The 26,101-nt window shown below is 37.7% G+C and overlaps 1 protein-coding gene across 8 annotated transcripts in view; it reads left to right on the top strand.

Annotated features, from left to right (window-relative positions):
* Positions 1–332: 332 nt before the first annotated feature.
* itpr1b (inositol 1,4,5-trisphosphate receptor, type 1b) overlaps positions 333–26,101 on the top strand; it is a 68,544-nt gene continuing 42,775 nt past the window's right edge. For 2 of the 8 annotated variants that reach the window (XM_088422634.1, XM_088422631.1), the window contains exons 1-42: positions 333–474; positions 1,759–1,869; positions 3,132–3,202; positions 3,525–3,640; positions 4,758–4,844; positions 5,082–5,240; positions 6,065–6,163; positions 6,314–6,397; positions 6,475–6,621; positions 7,385–7,489; positions 7,627–7,671; positions 7,759–7,788; positions 7,982–8,136; positions 8,235–8,334; positions 8,908–9,068; positions 9,905–10,046; positions 10,120–10,278; positions 10,360–10,532; positions 10,634–10,753; positions 10,826–11,017; positions 11,982–12,233; positions 12,750–12,891; positions 13,002–13,155; positions 13,218–13,411; positions 13,479–13,617; positions 14,346–14,400; positions 14,667–14,832; positions 14,947–15,114; positions 15,375–15,446; positions 15,817–15,954; positions 16,046–16,171; positions 16,254–16,454; positions 16,559–16,810; positions 17,520–17,645; positions 17,754–17,882; positions 18,968–18,985; positions 19,392–19,418; positions 19,646–19,766; positions 21,394–21,578; positions 23,301–23,449; positions 24,777–24,888; positions 25,211–25,246. In XM_088422634.1, the coding sequence (XP_088278760.1) occupies positions 1,778–1,869; positions 3,132–3,202; positions 3,525–3,640; positions 4,758–4,844; positions 5,082–5,240; positions 6,065–6,163; positions 6,314–6,397; positions 6,475–6,621; positions 7,385–7,489; positions 7,627–7,671; positions 7,759–7,788; positions 7,982–8,136; positions 8,235–8,334; positions 8,908–9,068; positions 9,905–10,046; positions 10,120–10,278; positions 10,360–10,532; positions 10,634–10,753; positions 10,826–11,017; positions 11,982–12,233; positions 12,750–12,891; positions 13,002–13,155; positions 13,218–13,411; positions 13,479–13,617; positions 14,346–14,400; positions 14,667–14,832; positions 14,947–15,114; positions 15,375–15,446; positions 15,817–15,954; positions 16,046–16,171; positions 16,254–16,454; positions 16,559–16,810; positions 17,520–17,645; positions 17,754–17,882; positions 18,968–18,985; positions 19,392–19,418; positions 19,646–19,766; positions 21,394–21,578; positions 23,301–23,449; positions 24,777–24,888; positions 25,211–25,246 (5,199 nt within the window). In that variant the 5' untranslated portion in view covers positions 333–474; positions 1,759–1,777. Of the gene's footprint in view, positions 475–1,758; positions 1,870–3,131; positions 3,203–3,524; positions 3,641–4,757; positions 4,845–5,081; positions 5,245–6,064; positions 6,164–6,313; positions 6,398–6,474; positions 6,622–7,384; positions 7,490–7,626; positions 7,672–7,758; positions 7,789–7,981; positions 8,137–8,234; positions 8,335–8,907; positions 9,069–9,904; positions 10,047–10,119; positions 10,279–10,359; positions 10,533–10,633; positions 10,754–10,825; positions 11,018–11,981; positions 12,234–12,749; positions 12,892–13,001; positions 13,156–13,217; positions 13,412–13,478; positions 13,618–14,345; positions 14,401–14,666; positions 14,833–14,946; positions 15,115–15,374; positions 15,447–15,816; positions 15,955–16,045; positions 16,172–16,253; positions 16,455–16,558; positions 16,811–17,519; positions 17,646–17,753; positions 17,883–18,967; positions 18,986–19,391; positions 19,419–19,645; positions 19,767–21,393; positions 21,579–23,300; positions 23,450–24,776; positions 24,889–25,210; positions 25,247–26,101 lie in introns of those variants that run through there. The other 6 variants (XM_088422637.1, XM_088422635.1, XM_088422633.1 and 3 more) reach the window with 5 other exon arrangements.

Here is a 26,101-nt window from a genome sequence, read left to right as displayed (position 1 = left end):
TTATTAGTAAACAAAAAAAAACGAAATTTTAGCCTGAGAGTGTTAAATGTTGCAAAAATCTTCAATCTCAATCAGTAAACAAAGTCCTCGATGTCATTTTATTCAGTTACTTAGTTGATGGTGCTCAACAAAAGTGTTGTCATTTGTTGAAGTGCCTCGCGTTCTGGTGTTTATATCATCCACAAACATTCCGAAATGTCCTTTTGTTTCACATTTCAGCGACATGGCGTTAAAGAACCACACTTCCCGTGAAGCAACGCGGCAGTATAAATAGCCTGGAAAGGGGCGGGCCGTCAGTGACATGTGGAGGAGTGCAAGCCGATTGTAGCTGAAGAAGAACCAACGCCGTTTCACTCCTTACCTGGACTTGAGCACCATGGGGACTTAACCGAGGATAGCAAGGGTGGAATTGATCCTGTGCTGACCTGAATAACGTCTTTCGCTGCTTTGCTGCCCTTACTTCATTTTGGGCAGGTAATTTCAATTGAGTGCTTGTTGAGCTTTCAGCATCCAAGTAGACCGTGCTCCGATTCGCATCTTCGACACATTTTTTTAAACTACAGGCAATAGAAAGTGGGTTGAAATAGAGGCCCGACATTAATTTTAATCGGACTCTGTATTGGAGCCACCGATCATATAATATAAGATCATATAATATGGAATATAATATGGAAAACTAGGAAGTTGCATCACGAATGTGACATTTGTGTCACTTTTTGTGGCTGTTGCTTGTGGGAGTAAACCCTCGTTTATCGCGGGGGTTACGCTCCTAAAAATACCCGCAAAAAATAGACTTTTTTTTCTTCTGCTACGGTTTCCAAATTTTTATATATATATGTATATATATATATATATATATATATATATATATATATATATATATATATATATATATATATATATATATATATATATATATATATATATATATATATTTGTTTGGTCAGACTTAGAAGGAGGAAAAATTACCAAGACAAATAGTGAGGTAAACTAGTTATAAAGTTATGGTCATAAATGAAAAAAAAAAAACCTCCCAAAAAGAGTTTGAATGAGTTTGTTGTTTTTTTTTTTTTTTTTTTTTTTGCATAAATATAATACTCAAAATTGTTGTGTTTTTATTGGTCTGACATAAAAGGAAGAAAAATAGCAAGGTAAGCCTGCAAAGTTCTGGTCACGGATGAAAATCCGCAAAAGAGTGAAGCCGCAATCACCAAACCATGATGTAGTGAGGGAAAACCGTATAATGCTAATTACTAGAGGCTGCTCTCTTCCTGGAGTGAGACATGTTAAGGTAAAATCACAAATGCATTTTTAACATCAGTGCCATACTAAAGTTTTACTTGCATACTTGACGATAATAGCTCATTTGAACAAACTACAAATATATTCTGAAACCAAAATGATAGTGATAGATGGTGATTTTAATGGATTAATTTGGGTTAGCTTATACGTCCTTAAAGAATCATATCAAATCCAGCGCAAGCCTTTAAATTGGGGTAATAATGCAAAGCTAATGTTTGTGGAGGGTCCATAATACGGCTACAGTGAATCTGCTGAGGAATTACTCATATAATGCTAACAAATGTAAAGGAGTCATTCAACGACAAACGATGGACGTGCTCTCGTATGCGTGTAGAGAGACACGCCACACACAACGTGCATCATTTACAAATGACACTTCTTTGCTGCAAAATGTTTCACCTGGTTACCTCCTAAGTCATTTCATTGTGATCACCTGCTTTTGCTGCTAATTTTTAGGTTTTACGTGTGAGGCGCTATGTCGGACAAGATGTCCAGTTTCCTCCATATTGGGGACATTTGTTCCCTATATGCAGAGGGCTCCACCAGTGGATTTATTAGCACCTTAGGGTAAGTCTAGAACTTCTTATGTTCACATTTTTGACTTTAGGGTTCTTGAAATTGTTCTCCTGAAGCCTCTAAGATAGGTCAGGAAATACAGTAGATACTTTATAGATCCTTTATGTAAAATAATATAACAATAAATAATAAAGGCGGATCTTTTCTCATCAACATGAAATGGCTTGCTGTCAAGTACAGTATATATTCATCCGTATATCATATACAATATTAGTACAATTGAACCCCAAAATAGCCATTGAGAGGCATATTTTTCCCCCCTTAAATTATGGTTGAATGTCAAAGGGCAGTCATATAAATAATGGATGGTGGAAAGTTTTTTTTTTTATTTAATAATGCGTATAATCTTACACGGGCTATACAAATTCACATTACTGCATATGTTACTATATATGTTTGTGTGTGTGTGTAGGTATACAGAGGATTTTGTGTCTGATGCTTTTTAATATTACGCTAATTAGAGAGAGACAAATATTTTTTTTTTCAGGGCTGATATAGATTATTGGTAGTCAAGGAGACTAACAACCAATATTTGGAGCTGATGTTCATTTTCATTGAAAGAGAGACATCAAACTTATACAAAAAAATAAAAAATACAATTTCAAACCCTTAACTTTTTTTAAATGTGTCAAAGCATATGTTTATAGAATAATTTTTCAGAGTCAAAGTTTTTTTTCTGTGTTTCAAAATTCCAACAAAAGGTTCAGGGAGGCATCCAGTATGCATCATCAGTATGTCTTTAAAAGTGAAATGAAATCTTAACCAAATAAATACCGTTGTTCCCATAGTTTTCTACTGTAAATAATTTTTTTTCCAATAATCGTTCAATTCTTAATTACTAATCAAAGTACACATTTGAGTCAGAAATATTTACATCACAGTGCTGCGTATGACAAATAATAATACAAGGAACCTATGGTGCCGATCAGTAGAATTCTGCAACTCAGTCTCATTTCAAATCATTGCCTACCATAGCTTAGTAAAAATTAGACTTCAAATCAATGACGCTGTTAATGCTCAATACAAGGAAATGTTTAACATTTACTCCCTCAGGGTTCCTCTCATTCACTCGCACTGCATTTATTAATAGAACTCTCAAAGAGACCTTTGTTGTACGAGTAAAATTTCAGGAAAGTGCAGTCACAGATTAGTTTATGGTGGCACAGAAAACTTGACTGCTGGAGTCGGGATTTGAGATCGCAAGTTCATTTATGCGATTGATGAAATGTTTATTTTGGGAATTGCTTCCTTAGACTTGTGGATGACCGCTGCGTGGTTCAACCTGACACAGGTGACCTTAACAACCCACCCAAGAAATTTAGAGGTAAGGTTTTGCAGGCTGGAACGTTTTCTAAAACTCATTCACTGCCATTGACGGCTGTTGACGTCAAGCATTTATTTTTACTGGGCTGGCAGCGAAAAAGTTAACTCGTCCAATGCCATTGACAGTTGTAGCCTTCTGAGACTCAATATATGTCCACAGTAGTGGCCTCTTTTTGTTTCTTTTCAATGCAGTAATAACGTTTGAGTCCAACTGTCCTCGGGAGAGATTAAGTTCAAAGTTTTTATGAGGATACTTTTTAGGTGCACGCAAATAACTTCTAGTAGCTAATGCGGGTTTGCTTTATTTTGTCCCTTGTCTCCAGATTGCCTTTTCAAACTATGTCCCATGAACAGATACTCAGCACAGAAACAATTCTGGAAGGCAGCAAAACCAGGAGGCAACAGCACCACAGACGCCGTTCTCCTCAACAAACTACATGTAACCATCAACCCTAAAACTAAAAAAAAATAATAATAACAATAATAATACCCCCCAAAATTCCCCAAATATAAGACCATCCTGTGAATAGGACACACCCTTAAATTTAGGGTCAAATTCTGGTGTACTCATGGTACCACATATAGCACGCGTCAACAGTTTGGCGACAATGTAAAAACTATAGTAAAACAGAGTAAATTTCATCTTGGTAAAATCCTCATATTTTCTTGTGTTCATATACATAAGTTATTTATTTGTTGGGGGTTAAATGAAGTGTGTTTCAGATATCCTTCATTGTGAGCAGTTAGTGAATGCCTCACCAGTGTAATGTTGAATGCGCTCAAAGCATCTTCCTTGCGACGCCGTTCATTTTGCCATAAATACTCGAAGTTGAGCACTATCCGTATTCCACCAAGTTTATGATTGTGTCAAAAGACTCCAATTAATAATTGAGTCAAAACCCTTTCCGTGTTCTCTAAACACAGCACACAGGTTTATACTTTGCCATTCTTAATTGAATCAGATGATTACATCATTAACTCTCCGTTTTGGTAATATTCCTGTGTGTGAACAAGGATGAACTCGGACGTTGGTTCAGTCTGCGTGCTTCTTTTATTGAAAATAATACCTCAGCTAACACGAGCTGCTATTAGCTGCAACAGGCGTTGGCTGATGACATCCAACTAATCTAGCTCGTCCCGTTACGGTAATTATTGTAAGTAAGAATAAGGCCCATAAAAAATGCACATCTGCGCGTCAAAACTCAGTTTATGTGGCTGACAGGTCAAGCTTCCTTGAGTGGTGTTAAAAAAATATATAAATAAATAAAATCACTTCTTTAACTTAGCGTTTATAGGATGCACCCATACATTACAGTATTTCTTCTACTACTTCTGTCTGACGTTGTAAAATTGATTGATTTATTACTGAACAAATAAACACATTGCACATAATTCATAGATAAAATCATATTTATATACACATATTTCAAACTCTTTAAAACGCCCTTGAGCACAGCCATTGAGTCACATCTATTCAGCTTTATTTCATTAATCAGTATCATTTTTTTTCTATTTTTTTCCTCAATGATTTTAACTTTTTTTTTCCTTTTTTGTAGCATGCTGCTGATTTGGAAAAGAAGCAAAATGAGTCAGAGAATCGCAAGTTGCTTGGATCAGTCATCCAGTATGGAAATGTCATTCAAGTACGTTCAAATTTGTTTTTGTTAAATTATGAGCACAGCAAAGATTGATGACTTGTCATCCTCTTTGACCATTTAATGTTCAAGATTCAAGAGATTTATTGTCATATGTATAATTGTACCACACAACGAAATTCATATTCAATTCACTTCCCAGAGGAGCAGACTACATTCCATAATCGAGCAACAAATAAATAGCAATAAACATAATATTTAGTTTTTGTTTTGTTTTCTCCAAAGCTGCTGCATTTGAAAAGCAATAAGTACCTGACGGTGAACAAGCGTCTACCTGCTCTGCTGGAAAAAAATGCCATGAGGGTGACGCTGGACTGTGCCGGAAATGAGGGGTCCTGGTTTTACATCCAACCTTTCTACAAATTGCGCTCCCTGGGAGACAGTGTGGGTAGATGCTCTTTTTACATCATTTCTGGGAAGAAATTGCTGTATTAGAATGCTCTTTTTGACGAGGTATAACGTCAACAGTCGCTTCTGTAAGCAGTCTGAACAGAGGTCTGTAGTCAAACATGATACAAGCCACAGCTCCCTCTAGTGTTCATTTTGAAAATTGTTCGCCAGAGTCCAAGCGATGGACCAAACAAATGTGTGAGAAAATGTTTCACATTTTGGAATTTGGACCAAAATTTCTATAACGTAGAAGTCAACCCGGCCATTTTCCCTTTTTCTTGTGATTGAGAATCATATCATAGTTGCTCAGGGATCATGTAACGACCAATCACGGCTCAGCTTGTGAATCTCATGTAAAACCTTGTTGTTTTTGTTTTGATTCAACTTGTGTGTAAACAACATTCTTTAAAAATGAAAATTGGTGAGTTGTGATTGGTCAATACCGGAACCCTGAGCAACAGTGATGTCATTTTCAGTCGCCAGCAAGTGGCAAAAGCGGATAAAAACGGGTAGATATACCGTAATTCATATTCCGCGAACACAATATTAATCCGAATGCCATTTCAAGACGATTGGGGCGCAGAGAATATATTAAAAAAAACAACAACAATATTTTCCAATTAAATTTTCTGTGCAACTCTTCAAGTCTAAACGCAGCATTATGATTAGTACATCAGTGCATGGAGTGCATGGAATATGAATTAAGCTGCAAAATCTGTTTTCATTCATCTCGTGGGGCGGACAGTTTTTTTCCATTTGCCGTTGACTTAAAATAGTTTTTCAAATCTTTACTTTTGCTTATGTTTTCTCTTGCGAAGGTGGTGATCGGAGATAAAGTCGTCCTCAACCCCGTGAACGCAGGACAACCTCTACACGCCAGCAGTCATCAGCTAGTCGACAATCCAGGATGCAATGAGGTGCGATTGCACGTTTGTGCAAATATTGTTGACTATAAAGAATAATTATACCGTTTTATCTGCATATTACTGCATGATATCTATGTAGGGTAGCTAATAAAGTTATATGGTAAAATTCTAATGTGTATTGAACGGGACTTTTTCATTTAGGTTAATTCTGTAAACTGCAACACAAGTTGGAAAGTTGTTTTATTCATGAAATGGAGCGACAACAAGGAAACCATCCTGAAAGGGGTGGGTACATTGTTCTTACGTTTTGTGCGGTGCGCGAAGTAGCGCGCTGACTCTAAATGACCTTTGCAATATGGCAGGGAGATGTTGTCCGCTTGTTCCATGCAGAGCAGGAAAAGTTCCTCACTTGTGACGATCACAGAAAGAAGCAATATGTCTTCCTTAGGACGACGGGCCGCCAATCTGCTACATCCGCCACCAGCAGCAAGGCACTCTGGGAAATTGAGGTTAGCGTCTGTCTTTCTTTCTTTCTTTCTTTCTTTCTTTCTTTCTTTCTTTCTTTCTTTCTTTCTTTCTTTCTTTCTTTCTTTCTTTCTTTCTTTTTTCTTTCTTTCTCGCTTGCTTGCTTTCTTTCTTTATCATTCTTTCTTTCAATATATTTTTTCCTTTTATTTTTGATCCTTTCTTTTATTTTCCTTGTTTATTTCCCCCTTTGTTCTTTTAATGTTTTTCTTTTTATTTCTTGATTCTTTTTCTTTCTTTATCTTTATTCTTTCTTTCACTCTTTATTGTTTCTTTTCATTTCTTTGGTTGTTTCCTTCTTTATTTCGTTTCATATCTTCGTTCTTTTATTTGTTGATTTTTTTCTTTCTCTTCTTTCTTTGCATTTTTCTCTATTTCTGTTGTTTCTTCGCTTTCTTTATTACATTCTTTCTGTTACTTTGTTTCTTTGTAGCTTTTGTTTTTTTTCTCTTTATTTTTTTCTTGCTTTTTTTTCATTTGTTTTTTCTTGTTTTCTCGCCTTCTTTCTTTTGCTTTCTTTATTCTTTGCAACTTTCTTTTTCTTTGTCTTTCTATATTTTCTTTCTTGATTTCTTTCTTTTATTTCTTTATTCATTCTTTCCGCATTTATTGCTTTTTCTTTGTTTCTTTCTTACTTTTTTGCATGGCACGAATAGGAAAAAAATCTGCTAATAAAAATGGAGCATTAAAGATGGCAAACCATTGCACAAAATCTAACATCTTTATGTTGCATTTTGACCTCGGCAGGTGGTCCACCATGACCCATGTCGGGGAGGTGCAGGCTACTGGAACAGCCTGTTCAGGTTTAAACATTTGGCAACCGGTTGCTACTTGGCTGCAGAGGTGGGTGAGGTGTGTGTCTCCGACTTTATCTTTTACTGTCCTGATTTAATTGCGTCTATCCTAACTGGCAAAATGTTTTCATTCATCTTAACTGGAAGGGTTGCTCAGTCATCAGTTAATTCATCGCCGTGTGCTTTGTTGGACAGGTGAACCCCGACTTTGAGGAAGAGAGTGTTGAGCAGAAATCGGCAGTAAGTGATTTTGATCACTGAGCCTTGATTGGCTTTCCACTGTTGCTCTTTAATTTTTTCTGGTGGATATTTGGCTTTCTGCTCTAGGTGGTGGACTTCGCACCCTTTAATTTCCAGGTACCACATAAATACATTGCTTGCGATTCAGTTCTTACTTAAAGTCACCGCTAGAGGGCAGACTTTGACAACGTTCAGAGGTTCCAGGGTTTCACATGCATTAGAATTCATCAACAGTATTATGCATAGATGATATAGATGAAATCTTTTTCTTTTGGTGGTCTTACCAACCCTGTACATTTCCTTTATACAGCTAGATGCAGATAACGAAGCTTTACGTGGCCGTCTACGGGCTCCACAGGAGAAAATTATGTACACTCTTGTCCCTGTCCCGGATGGCATGGACATCTCGTCCATCTTTGAATTAGACCCCACCACTTTGAGAGGCGGGGACTCGATGGTGCCCAGGTATATATTCCAAATAGATCCGCTGCTTCACTCCCATACGTACAGATAGGACTGACACCTCCACTAATGACAACTTCTCTCATTGTTGTCACTTCAAGGAGTTCCTATGTGCGGCTAAAGCACTTGTGCACCAACACATGGGTACACAGCACCAACATCCCCATTGACAAAGAAGAGGAAAAACCTGTTATGTTAAGAGTGAGTTCAATAAAATGCATGTCACTTATCAAGTGGACAAATGTATTTACCTTAGTCCATATATATATATATATATATATATATATATATATATATATATATATATATATATATATATATATATATATATATATATATATATATATATATATATATATATATATATTTTTTTTTTTTTTTTTTTTTTAAATTTTATTTTATTTAAAGATTGATGTGTAAAATCAAAAAGTGACTTCGGTCATTTATTTTGAACTGTTTTTATTTTCATCCCCTTTGAGCCTCTTTGCAAAAGATGTGCTCAAACCCAGGGTCTTCTCGAGTTTAGTTTGGCAAAGAGCTTTGTTATATCATGCCACATTCATGTATTTCTTGCTATTTTTAACTGTGACAGCAGTCACAGCTGGATGCTTTGCATTGATGTGGTAAGCTAAAATTTTGCTGCTTCTCTTACGCTAAGCAGAAATTTTTAGATTAAAATGTGGTTAACGCCATTAAAAAACACTAACTATGACTGTAATTAATTGATTGCAATTAATCTGCTGTTTTGAATTGCCCAATTTGAAATGTTTTCAGATTGGAACTTCAGCTGTGAAAGAGGATAAGGAGGCTTTTGCCATTGTACCAGTGCCCCCAGCGGAGGTGCGGGATTTAGACTTTGCCAATGATGCAAGTAAAGTTTTGGCGTCAATTGCTGGCAAACTGGAAAAGGGGACCATTACGCAGAATGAAAGAAGGTAAACAAGGCTAGTTTCCAACCTTTTTTTTTTTTTGCTTCATTTGTATGTTCCAATAAATCAGTGTTCTCGTCTCCCTGCGTCCTAGACACATACTTTGACACACACACACACACACACACACACACACACACACACGCACACACACACACACACACACACACACAAATTTACACCAAAATATTAATCATCATCCATTTACTCTTTTATTCAGTATAACTTGACCACTCACGATTTTGGCAACTTCGTCCTCAATGTTCGTTTTGATCTCTTTGTCGTGAGATTTCGTCTACAGGATCTTGTCAGTGCTAAAAATGCTATTAGTGGAAAAAAAGGCCTCCTATAAAGTGCTATCTTTTAGCCCGAAATAACATAAATGTTTTTTAGTATCGGTGATCAGTCAAATAATGCACAACCAGCTGACAATGAGCCAAAAAGTAACAAGGCCAAAACGAAACACTTCAGAAGCTCGAGAAGAGGATCAAAACATGTTGAAATTAAACAAATGAACACTCAAAGTAAGAAGTGGGACTTTTCCAACAAAATGGACTAAGTTATATTAGTAGTTGTGGTATTAGGAAGATGATGGTGGATGATCCAGGTAAGTTCATTGTATTCTTTTAATAAATTTTACCGTGACCTTTGTTAATATCTGTTGTTGGTTTTTGCTCACGTCTTGTAACTGCAGTTGGAACCTGAGACTTTTTTTGTCCATTTTATTGTGCAATTTTTGGGACCCATAGTTTTTTAGGATAGCGAGTCCAACAGTTTCAAGAGGTAAAATGAGCATTGTATAGTATATATGTTCTATCGTATACCACACATATGGTTTTCAGGTTTGTGACCAAGCTTCTGGAAGATCTGGTTTTCTTCGTCGTGGATATCCCAAACAGCGGACAAGATGTTTTGGAGATCATGGTGAACAAACCCAACAGAGAACGGCAAAAACTCATGCGAGAGCAGAATATCCTCAAGCAGGTTTGTTTCAATCCCCAGGAGGTCCATCAACAATTCCAAAAGTTCACGTTGGAATTCTTCTCCGTTTTTGTAGATCTTCAAGCTTCTTCAAGCCCCTTTCACAGATAGCGGTGATGGTCCCATGCTACGCCTGGAAGAACTGGGCGATCAACGGCACGCTCCCTTTCGACACATTTGTAGACTTTGTTACAGAGTTTTACGTCACTCTCAGCAGGACTACAGGAAGAACCAGGTGGGCCAACACCACTGCTTCCCTCTGACTCCGTGGCCTTCATTCTTTGGGTCATCATCCTCTCTTCTCTTCTTTTAACAGGAATACATAGCCAAGCAATTCCGCTTCATGCAGAAACAAATAGGTTATGATGTACTTGCAGAAGACACAATAACTGCGCTACTCCACAACAACCGCAAGTTGCTCGAAAAACACATCACCGCTGCTGAAATAGATACGTTTGTCACTCTTGTGAGGAAGAATCGGGAGCCAAGGTAAAAAAAAAAATAAAAACAAATGGGATTTCATATGAATACGTTGCATAGTGATCACATCAAAATATTAGGTAAGATTTCTCTGGTATTTGTTTTCACAGGTTTTTGGACTACCTGTCAGATCTTTGCGTGTCCATGAACAAATCCATCCCTGTGACGCAGGAGCTTATCTGTAACGCAGTGCTTGATCTGAGCAATGCTGACATCCTCATTGAAACTAGGTGAGCCTTATCAATTCTGCTGATTGTATTTGCAGCATTTAAAAAAACCCGAAATGGTCTCTTGTTTATTAGATTAGTTTTATCAAGGTTTGAAGTCGAAGTAGCAACAAACGGCGATAACCCAGTCGAGGCAGAAGATGAAGAGGAGGTGTGGCTGTTCTGGAAGGACAATTTTAAAGATGTGCGCAGTAAGAGCGTACGAGAGTTGGCCCAGGATGCAAAGGAGGGTCAGAAGGAGGACCATGAGGTCGTCAGTTACTACAGGTCAAATGTTTTGAAAATACCCTTTGCTTGGTTTACTCTGTGAAATAATACCATGTGTTCAATTGGAATGAATAGAGATACTCTATTATTGTGAAGAATAGAATCGAATCGAATACCTTTATGGTAATTGTATAGCAGGGAGACCATGAAATAGGGAGTGTTGCGCTGATTGGTGCATATTAATATAATAGACAAATAGAATATACAATATATAAGTAAAGAATGAATAGAAAATAATAGTAATAGTTCCACAGGAGTGAAAACTTTGTTATTTTCAGTGTGAATAAACATGTCATATCATTATTATGATATATGATATGTTATGATACGGCATGATATATATCAAATGATATCATGTCATGTGATACATCATATGATATGATATAGCATTTAATATATCATATCATATATCATATGATATGATATATCAAATGATATGATCTCATATGATATCTTATCATATATCATCATACCATATCATAACATATAATATATCATCATATCATATCATAAGATATATCAGATCATGTCATATGATGGCTCTTCCAAACATTGGCCAAAAACTATGTACATTGTAAATTATTACAGTTGAGCCCTGCCAATGAGCCTTTTTTCATTGTGTATTTTTTTTTTTTAATAAAATGGCCCATTAATCGAATATCAGTATTTTTTTTCTGCCAATAATTGGCATCGGCATGAAAAAATACGTTTCAGTTGGGCCCTAATGTTATACTATTAAAATACATTTTCTTGGTCTACTCTGTGAAATAATATCATAAATTGCTGGTAAAATCTTTTGGGGTCTGTACCTATATCAATTAAATTCCATGCAATATTAGTTTTATGTTTTTATACAACACAACACGTAAACAAGTGAGCCTTTGGGTTTAATACATTGTTCAGCAATGACCTCAAGCAAATACTGTTGTCGCTGGCAAACGTCACCCACGTCATTTTTCCATAGGTGCCAACTCAACCTATTTGCCCGGATGTGTTTGGACCGCCAGTACCTGGCCATCAATAAGATCTCTGGGCAGCTGGACGTGGATTTGATCCTTCGCTGTATGTCTGACGAGGATCTGCCCTATGACCTGCGGGCGTCTTTCTGCCGCCTCATGCTGCACATGCATGTGGACCGTGACCCCCAGGAGCAGGTCACACCCGTCAAATACGCCCGTCTTTGGTCTGAGATCCCCTCTCAAATTACAATTGATGAGTGAGTTCCTTAGAGGAATATTCTCCGGAGACTCGGCCTGTTCATTTGTGTCTGTTGGTTTGTCCATTTTGTCTCAGCAAGACTACATAGTGAATTGCATTTTACCTAAACACATGAGACATCTTTGGATTGGACATAATGTCCTCTACTGAGTGAACTAGGATGAATAGAGTAGTTCCAATGAGTCAAAAGATTCAGACCAAAATCAAATGTCCAGTATTGTGGACGAAAGTATGCTAACCCTCGTGCAGTATTTTGACCGTTTTTGGGTCATTTTCTTCCATATCACTGCAGTATTTTCGTCAAGGGATGGTACGCTCCTGCTAGTGTGATAACTACTTGTCGAACTTTGTCATGATGTCTCAATGTGGGTAAAATTTCAGCTCCCGAGTCTCTTCTTTCAATGCTTTCCCTTTGATGCGAAATGCCTTTGACGTAACGGACAAAGTACGGCACAAAGGTTTTACAGTGATGCTGATGTTTCTTTTTCCTTGTGTGACTTTCCATTTGTCCTAGCTACGATAATGACGGAACCAGCAGAGATGAAATCAAGGAGCGATTTTGCCTTACCATGGATTTTGTCGAAAACTACCTGCGAGAGGTGGTGTCCCAGAATGTTCCCTTTGCTGACAAGGAGAAAAACAAGCTGACCTTTGAGGTTTTTCTTCTTGAATAATCCACATAAACATAAATTGTGTTCCCTTTTGTAGCTACAGTATGTGTCCAATTCGTTTGAATACCAATGATACTCAAATGATTTTTCATTAGGTCGTGAACCTGGCAAGGAACCTCATCTACTTTGGCTTCTACAACTTCAGTGATCTCTTAAGGCTGACGAAAATTCTGCTAAATATATTAGACTGCGTCCACGTCAGCACCATATATCCCATTAACAAGATCGAGAAAGGAGAGCAAAACAAAGGTTGGAATCTTGATATTTGACTCATGCTATTCCCATCGTGGTTGAGGGTCGTGTTTCTGTAGCAGGAAGTAACGTAATGAAGTCCATTCATGGAGTCGGGGAACTAATGACCCAGGTGGTCCTGCGAGGCGGTAGTCTCCTGCACACAACTCCAACTCATCAGCCAAAGGGCGACGTCGTCAAAGCCCAAACGGAACCTGAGAGAGAAGACATCATGGTTATGGACACCAAGCTGAAAATCATTGAGATTCTACAGGTGTGACTTCACATTACTGCTTCTTGTTGGAAAAACACAGGCCATTTATTTTTGCCTCCCTCTTCAGTTTATCCTAAACGTGCGGCTAGACTACAGGATTTCCTGCCTACTCTGTATTTTCAAACGAGAGTTTGATGAAAACAACCAGCAAGCAGAAAACGCTGCCAGCCAAAATGGTACCAATAATTTCACCGCTCACATGCCAGGTAGGTGAGGGCCAGCGTCTTTTTACTTTTCAAATTAAGAGCAAATTAATTGGTAGATGAAGAAACCTATTGCCAATTTGTGTTATAGTGACTCTTTTTTTTTTTTGTAAATTCAATATTTTTAACAATAATTGGTTCCATACAACACCTCTAGTTTAAACTCAGTATTATGATGAATAATGTGTTTGTGGAATAAGATTTAAGTTGCAAAATCAATTTGTTTTGATCAATCTAATGGGACGGCCATTTTGCCACTTGATGTCGCCTGAATATGACATCACAATTGTTCTGGGCTCAGGTAATGACCAATCACTGTTCAACTTGTGAATGTCACATGATTAGGAAAGAGCTGAAGCATGATTGGTCGTTACCTGAGGCCGGAGCGACAGTGATGTCATTTTCAGTCGATAGCAGGTGGCAAAATTACTTCATTCTTATTCCTCAAACTCAATATTAATCAGACTGTTATTTTAATATGACTGGGAGCGAATAGAATGTATTATAGTGAAGAATGCATAATTATTTTTTTTTTTTAGTTGATTTTCCTCGATCAGTTTTATATGAAGCTTATTAACTTCTTTGCTTCTATAGCTGTCATTGAAGCCCAGTAAAAATGGATCCTTAACGTCTATTGTCGTCAGTGGCACTGAATAATTTGCATTATCCCACTAGATTATATTAAAAAAATAGTTCAAGAATAAATCATAAATGTGATCTCAACCTTTCAGGAAATCTTGACTTTGAAAATATTGAGGAGCAGGCAGAAGGGATATTTGGAGGAAGGTAATAATTCTTGACCATTTTTGCTACATCATCGAGCTCTTGAAACATGATTCATTAAAGATAATTAAAGTCTATTTTAATGTTTTATTTTTATTGTATATTTTTAAATATTTATATTTTTGTATTTATTTTTTTATACGTTTATTTATGTATTTATATTTATTATTTGACATCATATTTTTGTGTTATTTATTCATATTTATATTTATAGTTCGTATATTTTTTTTTAATATATATTTTATTTTAATTTATTTTTTTCCATGAAGTGAAGAGAACACTCCACTTGACCTGGATGACCACGGCGGACGGACATTCCTAAGAGTCCTTCTACACCTCACCATGCACGACTATCCTCCTCTCGTGTCTGGAGCGCTTCACCTGCTCTTCCGACACTTCAGCCAGAGGCAGGAAGTTCTCATGGCTTTCAAGCAGGTCAGGCTTACCACTGATGTTTCCTTCCCCATTTTTTTTTTTTAACTTTGAAGTTCTGGGTGACCCTGATCTTTGATCCATTATTAAAAGGGAACTTAATGCAATATATTGTAGGTCCAGCTCCTTGTGACCAGGCAAGACGTGGATAACTACAAGCAGATCAAATCAGACCTTGACCAATTGCGCTCCATTGTGGAGAAGTCCGAGCTGTGGGTGTACAAAAGACAAGGAGAAGATGGGATGGATGGAGATGGACCCTCAGAGTCAGATAACAAAAAGAAGGTAATTATATTGCATTTTGCCATAATGTTCTATTTAATTTGCTCTTAATTTGAAAAGAAAACCCTGTGAAAATCTCACATTCCCGCTGAAGTGTCTTCATGTACTCTAAAGGCAAAGCTGAGTAAAAAACTGATAATTGATGAGGTGTTTACGTGAATCCAACTGGAGAGTTTGAACAAGTTTATTATTAAGCAGCTTGCAGGCCAAAAATTGAGTTGTTGCAGTTGAGTATTGTAAGTATTGTGTTCATTGTTTTACAGGGGGATTCACTTAGTTTGGACAAGAGCAGTACAGAAAGCACCAGCAACTATAACTACAGGGTTGTAAAGGAGGTATACTAATTTAAAATGTATTTTTAATCAAGTGTTTTGTTTGTTATTGCTGGATTTTTCAGACTATACAGTAAGCCGTGCCAAGAATATAGCAACAGTAAATCATTTTTTTTGTCATATATAACATTTTTGTTTAACAATGCGACCAGCAACAAAATATTTTCAACACAACATCTACACACTCGGATCGTTAGATTACTTCACCAACTCAACAGTAATATGCCTGATTTTGTTTTGAATAGCAGGCTGGTTTAAAAAAAAAATCAGTTATGTCGCACTGTGCTATAAGCTGCAGGGTTCAAAGCATGAGAAAAAAGTAGCAGCTTACGGTCTAAAATTGACTGCAGTTTATTTTTCCACATTTCTGTAGATTTTGCTGCGTCTCAGTATGCTTTGCGTCCAAGAGGGGAGCTCTGGGAAAAAATGTAAGAAACAGCAGCAGAGGCTGTTGAGAAACATGGGAGCTCACTGCGTGGTGCTGGAGCTTCTCCAGATCCCATATGAAAAGGTCCCAATGTGCTTTGGAGGGTGAACATTATATCATGGGCATTTGGATATTCCTAAAAACCAAAAAGAAATTGCGTGTTTTCTATCAACAGGGTGAGGACGTCCGCATGCAGGAAATCATGAAACTGGCTCACGAGTTTCTGCAGAATTTCTGTGCAGGCAACCAGCAAAACCAAATTCTTCTTCACAAGCATATCAATCTCTTTCTTAACCCAGGGGTGAGGCTCACACCAAAATCAGATGTTTGGATGCCTAATTTGACCTTTAGTTAATGTTTTATTATCGATTTTCTGCTTTTAGATTTTAGAGGCCATTACCATGCAGCACATTTTCATGAATAACTTCCAACTCTGCAGCGAGATTAATGAGCGTGTAGTTCAACACTTTGTCCACTGTGCTGAGACGCACGGCCGACACGTCCAGTATCTTAAGTTTCTTCAAACCATTGTGAAGGCTGAGAATAAGTTCATCAAAAAGTGTCAGGATGTTGTCATGGCTGAGGTTTGAGGGTTTTTTTTTGTTTTTTTTCTTAAATGAACTAAAATCTTGACTCATTAATCTTACAACAAAATGACGAGTGTCATTAATATTTCTGACCCCTTCAGCTTGTGAACTCAGGAGAGGACGTCCTGGTCTTCTACAACGATCGCGCATCCTTTCAAACGTTAATTCAAATGATGCGCTCCGAGCGGGACCGTATGGATGAAAACAGCCCTTTGATGTACCACATTCACCTGGTTGAACTGTTAGCCGTCTGCACTGAGGGCAAAAACGTCTACACAGAGATCAAATGTAACTCCCTGTTGCCCCTGGATGATATTGTGCGGGTCGTCACACATGAAGACTGTATTCCTGAGGTAAGAAAGATTTATTATTATTATTGTTTTGATATATTTTTATTTTCATTATTATTTTATTCACATTTTGACATGCATCTTCTTCCACATTATTTATCCGATTCACCTCCTTCCAATTTCAACCATTTTATCATCTTAAATATTCACTGTTTCCCAAATTTCAACATTTTCAATTATGCCACATGCAACATCCAAAAGGAGCATGTGAGAAAAAAAGCACAGAAGAAAAAAATCATACAAGAACAAAAGAGCACACAAGGACAAGTGTATGCAAGAAAAAACGCACACAAGAAAAAAGCACGCAAGAAAAAAGTGCAAGATAAAAACAGCATGCAAGAAAAAAAGCAGAGCGCGAGTGCAAAAGAGTGCGCAAAAAAAGCATGCAAGAAAAAACAGTATGCAATAGGCACACACAAGAAAAGAGCACACAAGGACAAGAGTATGCAAGAAAAGCGCACACAAGAAAAAAGAATGCAAGAAAAAAAAGCGCAAAAAGAATACAAGAAAAAAAAGGAGTACAAGTACAAAAGAGTGCGCAAAAATGAGCATGCAAGAAAAAAACACACAAGAAAATAGGAGCACACAGGAACAAAAGAACGCACAAGTAAAAAAGAGCACTGGCATGATTTGAACGGCCACCGTAGTTTGGTAACAGGATGGTACCCCCCGCCCCTTTCTAAAATAAATACAAGGTTTTCAAATGTTGTAGATAAAGATCGCCTACATTAACTTCTTGAACCACTGCTACGTCGACACCGAAGTGGAAATGAAGGAGATTTATACATCTAACCACATGTGGAAGCTGTTTGAAAACTTCCTGGTGGACATTTGTCGGGTGAGCAAAGCAAGGCGCGTGGAATTGAGAAGAAAAGTAATGGCTGTCATTCATGAATGTGAGGTATGATGCGGTGGCTGTGCATCACACGTGTTTATTTCTGTCTAGGTGTGCAACAACACCAGTGACAGGAAGCATGCAGATACCATACTGGAGTGTTACGTAACGGAGACAGTCATGAGCATCGTCACATGTTTCTTCAGCTCTCCCTTTTCTGATCAGAGCACGAGCTTGCAGGTAATTGAAATGCTCGGTCAACAGTATTTGCTTTTGGCGATTCAGGATTCGACGCTGGGGTCGATTCACCCGCAAATGTATCACATTTTACCCGTGGAAATTTCATCCGGTCACATAATTAGTAATGTAATAATGTTAAAACATTCATGTTATTTTACTGACGTGATACCCATCACAAAAAGAAAATACAAGTAAGATGCAACATCACAGATACTGGATTTTTGGACTATAACTTGCACCGGTATATAAGCTGCAATTCCAAAAATTTGTTTAAAAAAAAAAACAAAAACAAAAAATTCAAAAACAAAATCCAAATTTATTTTTATTTAAAATAAATATATAAAATATATGTAAAATCTTTAACTGCCTACAGCAACATCATATATATATATATATATATATATATATATATATATATATATATATATATATATATATATATATACACACACACATATATATACACATACAGTATATCGAATTTATTCAAATTGTACATAACTGTTATTTTTTAATACTGTACTTTTTGAGCACGGCCATTGATTCGCATCTTTTCGGTTCTATTTCATAGTTGTTCCATAAATTGACACCTTGAACAGATAAACACATTTGCTTTACCGGTGGATTGCCCCCTGGTGGTTAGTAAAAAAAAAAATCTGATAAGTGGCACTGGACTATAAACCGCAGGGCTCAAATCATGAGAAAAAAGTTGTGGTTTATGGTCCGAAATTTACGATATATAAAACATTTGATGTGTTTTGCAAGCTGCTGCTTGTTGCACACAGTTATTGTTGCATTCAAATATTTTTCCATATCATATGAGTAACTGTCAATCTTTACATCAAGACAATAAATCATGAAATATGGTCATGCTGTACATCCCCAAATCCTGCGTGCCGGTGCAAAAGCTAGTCGAGAGCCCCATGGTTACAATAATAAAAGAAAAATCATCTCATAACGACGGCTGTTGGGATGCTTTAGCGCTTGCTTGAACTCTTTTGATAAATAAACTAATTTTGGCCCATTGATTCATCGATGTCAATGGGTAATGTAACATAAAATATGAAATTCCTCTTTCTGCTTAGATGGCTCGCCGTATGTATGTAAGTAAGAACGGCTCTTCCCTTAAGTAGTTTTTCAAGCTATCCCAAGCGGCCCTCCAACTTTTTGTGTCTGTGAAGAAGTGCCCGTATCTCCACTGTGTGGGTTTTCTCGTGTCTTAGTCAGCACTCTGACTTTGTTCTTCCCAAATCTATGGGTGTGTTGCACAAGGTTTTTGCTGGAACTGGGTGGAGATGACGCAACGACTTGAAATGCTCCCTCCATGTTTAGGCCCTAGGTGTAGTGCTTACCCGGCCAAATAGTTTGTAATGTGCTTTGTTGTCACATGCCGTTTTCCCACGAGAAACGTCTCCATGGCTTTCCTTTTAACTCGGTTCGGTCCCCGACCCTTATCGTTTCCGAGATCTCACGAGATTTATCGATGATATCACTACCACTCTTTTGCAGGCTGCCATTCTGGGAAAGATAACTGAGGTATTTATTGTCCTCTAGGGCTGAGAGTAATCACTAGTGTTCTTTTTCACCGTGTAGCAAGCAGCTGTTAACCACTGGTGTGGCTGGAAACAGCTGGCTCACTCAAATCTGTAGTCGGGGAATTTGATAGTCGTATTGCTCTTGTCGCTCACCGCCAATGTTCTTGTACAGTTCATGTTAAAGTAATACCGCATCATTGTGATGAATATTTTTTTTTTTTTCCTCAGACTCGACAGCCGGTATTTGTGCAGCTTCTGCAGGGGGTTTTCAGAGTATACCACTGTAACTGGCTTAACCCTGTGCAGAAAGCTTCAGTGGAGGCTTGCATTAAAGTTCTCTCAGACGTCGGTAAGACATTACGTTTGAATGAATCGATGAAGCTTTATTTGATAGTGACAATGCAGTCAGGTGTACCATAATTCCCCCATATATAAGACATACCTGTGAATAGGATGCACCTTTCATTTCGCGGTCAAATTCTGGTATTTTCTATGTTACCGTGTATAAGTTGCACCGCCACTTCGGAAACAACGTAAAAACTGTCGCAAAACAGAATAAATTTCCTCTTCCTAAACTCTTCATGTTTTCTTGTGTTCATATCCATAAGTTATATATATTTCTGGCGAGTCAAGTTAAGTGTGTTGGAGATTTCCCACATTGTGAGCAGGCAGTGAACGCCTCATCAGTGTAAGGTTGAATGCGTCGAAGCAGTTTTTTTCCACTTTCCTCGCGACGCGGCTCGAGTTCATTTTACCATAAATACCCGAAGTTGCACAGCATCTGTGTTTCATCATATGTGTATAAGCCAAAAGACTGCTATTAATAAACGAGTCAAAATGATTACCTTTCCGTGTTCTCTAACAAGTGCACTCTTAATTGAATCAGCTGGAGACATCATAACCTTTACATGATCCTCTCCCTTTTAGTAATATTCCTGTATGTAAACAAGGATGGACTCAGACGTCGGTTCAGTCTGCTTGCTTCTTTTATTGTAAACAATGCCGTAACAACTTCAGCTAACACAAGCTGCTGTTAGCTGCTACATCTTCTAACAGCCAACTGACATCCACTCTCTAGCTAGTCCCGTTACGGTCATTACTGTAAGTGATAATACGGCCTATTAAAAAATAAACATCTGTGCGTCAAAACTCAGTTTTTGTGGCTGACGGATGAATCTTCCTCGAATGGTGTTGAATAAATACATTTTGAAATTACCATTTATAGGTCGCACCCATACTTTTGGCCTTTATTTTGGGGGAAAAAGTGTGTCTTATATTTGTGGAATCACCGTAGTTAAAGGCTTGCAGCCAATTTTATGCATGTAGAGCTTATCGCTAATGCTAATTCTCAACTCTGGCCCGTTGTTGGGTTCTTCCACAACATTGCAGTGCAGTAAAAATATAAAAATGTATACTGTTATTTTTGTTTTGTTTTTTACAAACTATAAATTGTGCCAGACTATAAGCCACAGGTTTTGACATCAGATTTTTACGGAGAAAGATAATGCATGGAATGTTTTCAAATTGTCGTTTTCATTTAAAACTTTTTTTTTCCCCCAAACTGTCTGGCTACAGCAACATCACGCCTTCAACACAGACTGAACATCTTTAGAAACATATTTTCAACATAACACCAACACACTTGAATTGTTAGAATACTGCACCAACACGACAGTAACACACCTGCTTGTTTTTATTAGTAAAGAGAGCCCCCGAGTTGTGAGTAACATAGTAGTTCAAACTCAAAATCAATACTTTGATAGTGTCTTTCTCTGTCTATTTTTTTGGTTTACCAGGAGATTGCCCTCTAGTGGCTAGTAAAAAAAAAAAGCAGCTTATAGTCAGAAACCTTTGCTACATCAAATCTAAAAAACAAAGACAGGATCTGTCCATGTATTGCCACACTATTTACAGATGAGTGCTTTATAGTTTTTTGTTTTTTTTCCTTTTACAAGTGTTTATCATTTTCACCCCAGCTAAGAGCAGAGCCATCGCCATCCCAGTGGATCTGGACAGTCAAGTTAACAACTTGTTCGTCAAGTCCAACAATGTTGTACAGAAGAGCCTCCTCAACTGGAAACTGTCCGCTAAGAACACCTTCAGACGAGATTCTGGGGTCCCCACCTCCAAAGACTATCGAAATATCATTGAAAGGCTTCAGGTGGGCAAAGAGACTTCAACATTTTCAATGTTAATCCTGTAAAGTTTCGCGGGCTTTGTTTTTTAGATAAACTGGTTCAGTATTTATTTTGAGGGGATTCATTTTACATGTCCCTTTATTTGCCACATGTATAATGTTGAGCTGTAAAAATGAAGGATCGAAAAGTAACTGATAACTATTTTAATAAGTCAGCTGTACGATGACAGAAACATGAAATGAATCCGTTTCAAAACGTTTGGTGAGTACAACAGTATCTAGTCTTTATCTTGTCTAGTATCTAGTTTTTTTAATGTTGCAACAGGATCATTGTACCTTTCTTTTCAAATTAAGGGCAAACTAGTTATAAGATGTATCAACTTATTGCCAAAGTTCGTCATGCAGGCTCCTTTGCAAAATGTTGTATGCCTTTAATTTGTTAAGTTTGATATGGATGACACAATAGAGCCATCACGTTAAAATTCTTGGAAGCACTTTCAAGAACGTGAGCTGCTGTGTGTGCAATTCTTGTAATAATCATATGACAGTTGTATACACTAGAAGTGTCTGATGTAACGTCCCTCCTCAAAGTCAACTCATACAGCTGCGGTTAGCAGACGTAGTGATTTCTCAACCTTGCCTAATGTGCACATTGAAACGGACATCCCATGGCTCCAACGAGTTCATCCTTATTTCCTGTCACAGGTGGTCGCATGGCTCATATGTACGCCACCGTTCGCACTTACAGGTAGAAGAAGCACAAAACGAAAACGCTCAGATGCTGAAGGGGGACATAAAACAGAGTTTTTTAAAAAGAGAAGAAAAATATATCATTTCCATTGACTGGTCATTATTAGGGGCCATCTTGAGGCTAATTTAATTTGACGAGCTAACCCATTGCTTTTTAATTATATGTTGCAAAGCCCCCGCTGGAAAAGGGGAAACAACTATGAATAATTTCATTATCTATTTATTTAAAAATTGCAAAAGTATACCTAAAACTTTCCCTTATAACAATAACAAAAGAAAAAACAGCAATCTAAATCAACTTTCAACAACAGTTTATTACTTTTTACAGCCTTTTTACAGGTTAGAGTAGAGGTCTTGGTACAGATAAGGTTATTACAGTATAGTTCTGTAGTCCTCGAGTCAGGACTTGTTTCGACTTGTCTCTGACTTGCCAATTGGATTTTGATCACCTTGACAGAGTCCAAATATGTTTTTATTCCTGAAAATTAGCATCTTCTTTCAAAAATAATTTGAAGTATTCCCATGATCAAAACAGACATTTGTTGGTTGACCTGACCGTGAGCCCCACAGCAACAGCGTGGTTTATAATATTTGGTTTTACCAACCAGGGAGAACTATCTGTAACACATTGAATGAAGCACCTGCAGGTTCTTTAAGAAGATCATTTCAGACACATGCACTCCCCCAGCCATCTACATGTTGTGCGCGGTACCTTGTAGTGTCTTTTTTTTTTTTTTTTGGTGCATGTGCAGGAAGTTTTTTTTTTTTCCAGATTTGAGCCATACCCTCTGTTTGGGGCATGGCCAAAGCCTCTTTTTTTCTTTCCATCCATCCATCCATCCATCCATCCATCCATCCATCCATCCATCCATCCATCCACGACCAAAGTGTTTAACAGTGTTGCAAATTGACCACTACCAAAGTGTTTAACAGTGTTGCAAATTGAAATCTCTATGATTTTTTTGCTAAGGGCCTGGCTCTTGTGTTCATCTGCAGGACATCGTGTCAGCCTTGGAGGACCGTCTCCGGCCGCTGGTCCAAGCCGAGCTGTCGGTGCTTGTGGACGTCCTCCATCGCCCTGAGTTGCTCTTCCCTGAAAACACAGAAGCTCGCAAGAAATGTGAAAGTGGAGGATTCATATCCAAGTATGAAATAGAGTTATGTATTTGTATTACAAGGAAGATGCTTGTCTTTGGAAAAGGGCAACTAATTTGGTAAATCTAGTCCATAATACTGGCATTCAAAGCCTTGATTGTTTTTCAAGTGGTAGGCTTTGAACCCATGATGGACTTGTCACATGAAATGCACATTTGGCTATGGTGTTCTGCCTGATACCAGCTCAGACTGGATTATAGACAAATTGGCAGGGCACGTGGAGCCAACACTGTTTTGGGGATTATTCCAACTCCTGGCTTTGTAGATTCCCTTAAATTGTCAGGAGAAGAAGCTGTATTTTGGTTTGGATTTTCAATGAAATTTAACATCTTTTTATTAATTCAGTATCCCCAAAAGTGCTTTAGACAGTTTTTCAGCATCACTATTTATCCATATATTTCCAAATTGTGTATCTTTCGCACTGTAAATCAGACATTATATGGCGCACCTTCATTTAACGGCATATTTCACGACTGTTTTCATATAGAGGCCGCATTGCATAATGAGGGGCATAACATAGAAGCTACAGTAGTGGCTGAGGTTGCATTATGCATCCACTAGATGGAGCTGCGCTCAAGGGAATGTCAACAAAACAATCAAAGTCAGTCAAACTTTATAAAAAGAACACAAGCGTCCTCATAACGCTCTGTGAAAGTAGCGTATAGGGTTAGTGTTACCCTAACACAGTGTTTCTCAATTATATATTGCCAAGCCCCCCCCGCAGGAAAGCGAAAACCTGTCGTGCCCCCCCCCCCACACACACACACACACACACACACACACATACACACACTCTACAGTCCTACTCTATCAGCCCTAAGACAAACTCTTTCAGTGCCAAGTGTTATCAGAAAAGGAAACGTCTGGAGTGGCAGTATATTTAGCATTTCGAAAGAATATTGTGTGCTATGTCTATATAATCATGGATGATAGCATATGAAAGATTGATTTCCTTTCCTTACTTTGAATTACAAGTATGTAATGTATGGGTTGTGTATTTGGAAACACTGCCATCCAATGGTCACAGTTATCACTACAGTGCTCAAGCACCTTAATATTAGATGAGCACTAGTCTGGGGTGCCAGCTACCCTCCATTAAAAAAAAAAAAAAAAAAAAAAATATATATATATATATATATATATATATATATATATATATATATATATGATCATAATTTTACTATTTATTATTTTATTACTATTTTGAATATAAAGGCCGATGCCCAATTTGTTTTCAAAAGTTTTATCAACTCCCTTTATATTCAGTTTATTACATGTTTTGGGCATTAACTCTTTTCTCTATATTCTTCATACCAGACTAATTAAACACACCAAGCAGTTGCTTGAGGAGAACGAGGAGCGTCTGTGCATCAAAGTTCTGCAGACCCTCAGGGAGATGATGACCAAGGACCGTGGCTACGGAGAAAAGGTACCGAGCACAAGGTTTTGACAAACTCAGGAAACACTTGTTTTAAGGCCAGTATACCAATTTTTTGGCTTGTGGAGCAAGCTGAAAGTAGATATAGAGAGACACACAGGGATAGGTGTTACGGCATGACTCCTTCTTGTGACTGGATCCAAAATCGCATTGCTCAATAGACAAACGTGCCCGTTTTGCACACTAACCTTTAAAATTCAGGCCCATCTTGTATTAACAACATCTACTAACATCACATGTCTGCGTGTGATTGAGCTTAACACACTAATTGCGCTCTACTAATTCTGCCCACTATACTTTTTGTTTCTTCCAGCTGATTGCCTTTGATGATGAAATGGATGTGGCTGAGGTTGATGAGTTTTACTTGAACTAATACGCCTATCACTCCCACTAATAGCGTAAACGTGCTTACTAGCATCTTATTGTGAGCTTTGCCAGCAGCTTAGTCCATCCCATCCCAGCTGAACCACTTTAAATACACCGGGCATCTACGTGGGGCATGACATGCATTCAAAGTCGCGTTTATTTATGTATTTATTTTGGATCATTTATTCAAAAGCGTTACATTAATCATACTTACATATCAAGGTATGATTCATGTGAAATTTCCCTCAAATTTATAAAATATGCTTTTTTTTCATGTGAATGAAGGGCACCAACATTAAGGGTGTTTGCAGTTTTGTGTTTACCCATCATGGTATCAAAAGAAAGAATTTTGAAGTTCTATGATGTCCCCCACATGTTTTATGTGCCCGGTGTATTTGGTCATTACTGGTACTTTTTAAAGGGGAAATCAATCCAAAAATGTATGTATTTTAAATTAATATGGTCTATGTGACTCCAATAGTCTAAACACAACATTCTGGTCAGTATTGTGTTTTGGGAATATAAATTAACCAGCAAAACCTCCTTGTTTTTATCCATTTCAGGTGGTGGCCATTTTTTCACTTAATGTTGACTGGAAATTACATCACAGTTTATTAGGGCTAAGTCGCGGCTAAACTTTTTCTTCGTTTGGTCATTTGACGCCACGCTGAGCCCTGATTGGTTGTTACCTGAGCTCTGAGCAGCTGTGATGTCATTTTCAGTTGGCAAGTCGAGACAAAATGGCCACCTCCTGCGATGCTTAAAAACTAGCGGATTTTGCTGCTTAATACATGTTCCACAAACACCATTTTAATCAGAATGCCATATATAGATTAGT

Source organism: Hippichthys cyanospilos, chromosome 9, assembly GCF_059441005.1.
Source record: "Hippichthys cyanospilos isolate Australia breed blue-spotted pipefish chromosome 9, RoL_Hcya_1.0, whole genome shotgun sequence".
Lineage (NCBI taxonomy): Eukaryota > Metazoa > Chordata > Actinopteri > Syngnathiformes > Syngnathidae > Hippichthys > Hippichthys cyanospilos.
Note: the sequence above shows the minus strand (reverse complement) of the source record. Positions and strands in the feature narration are given on the sequence as shown.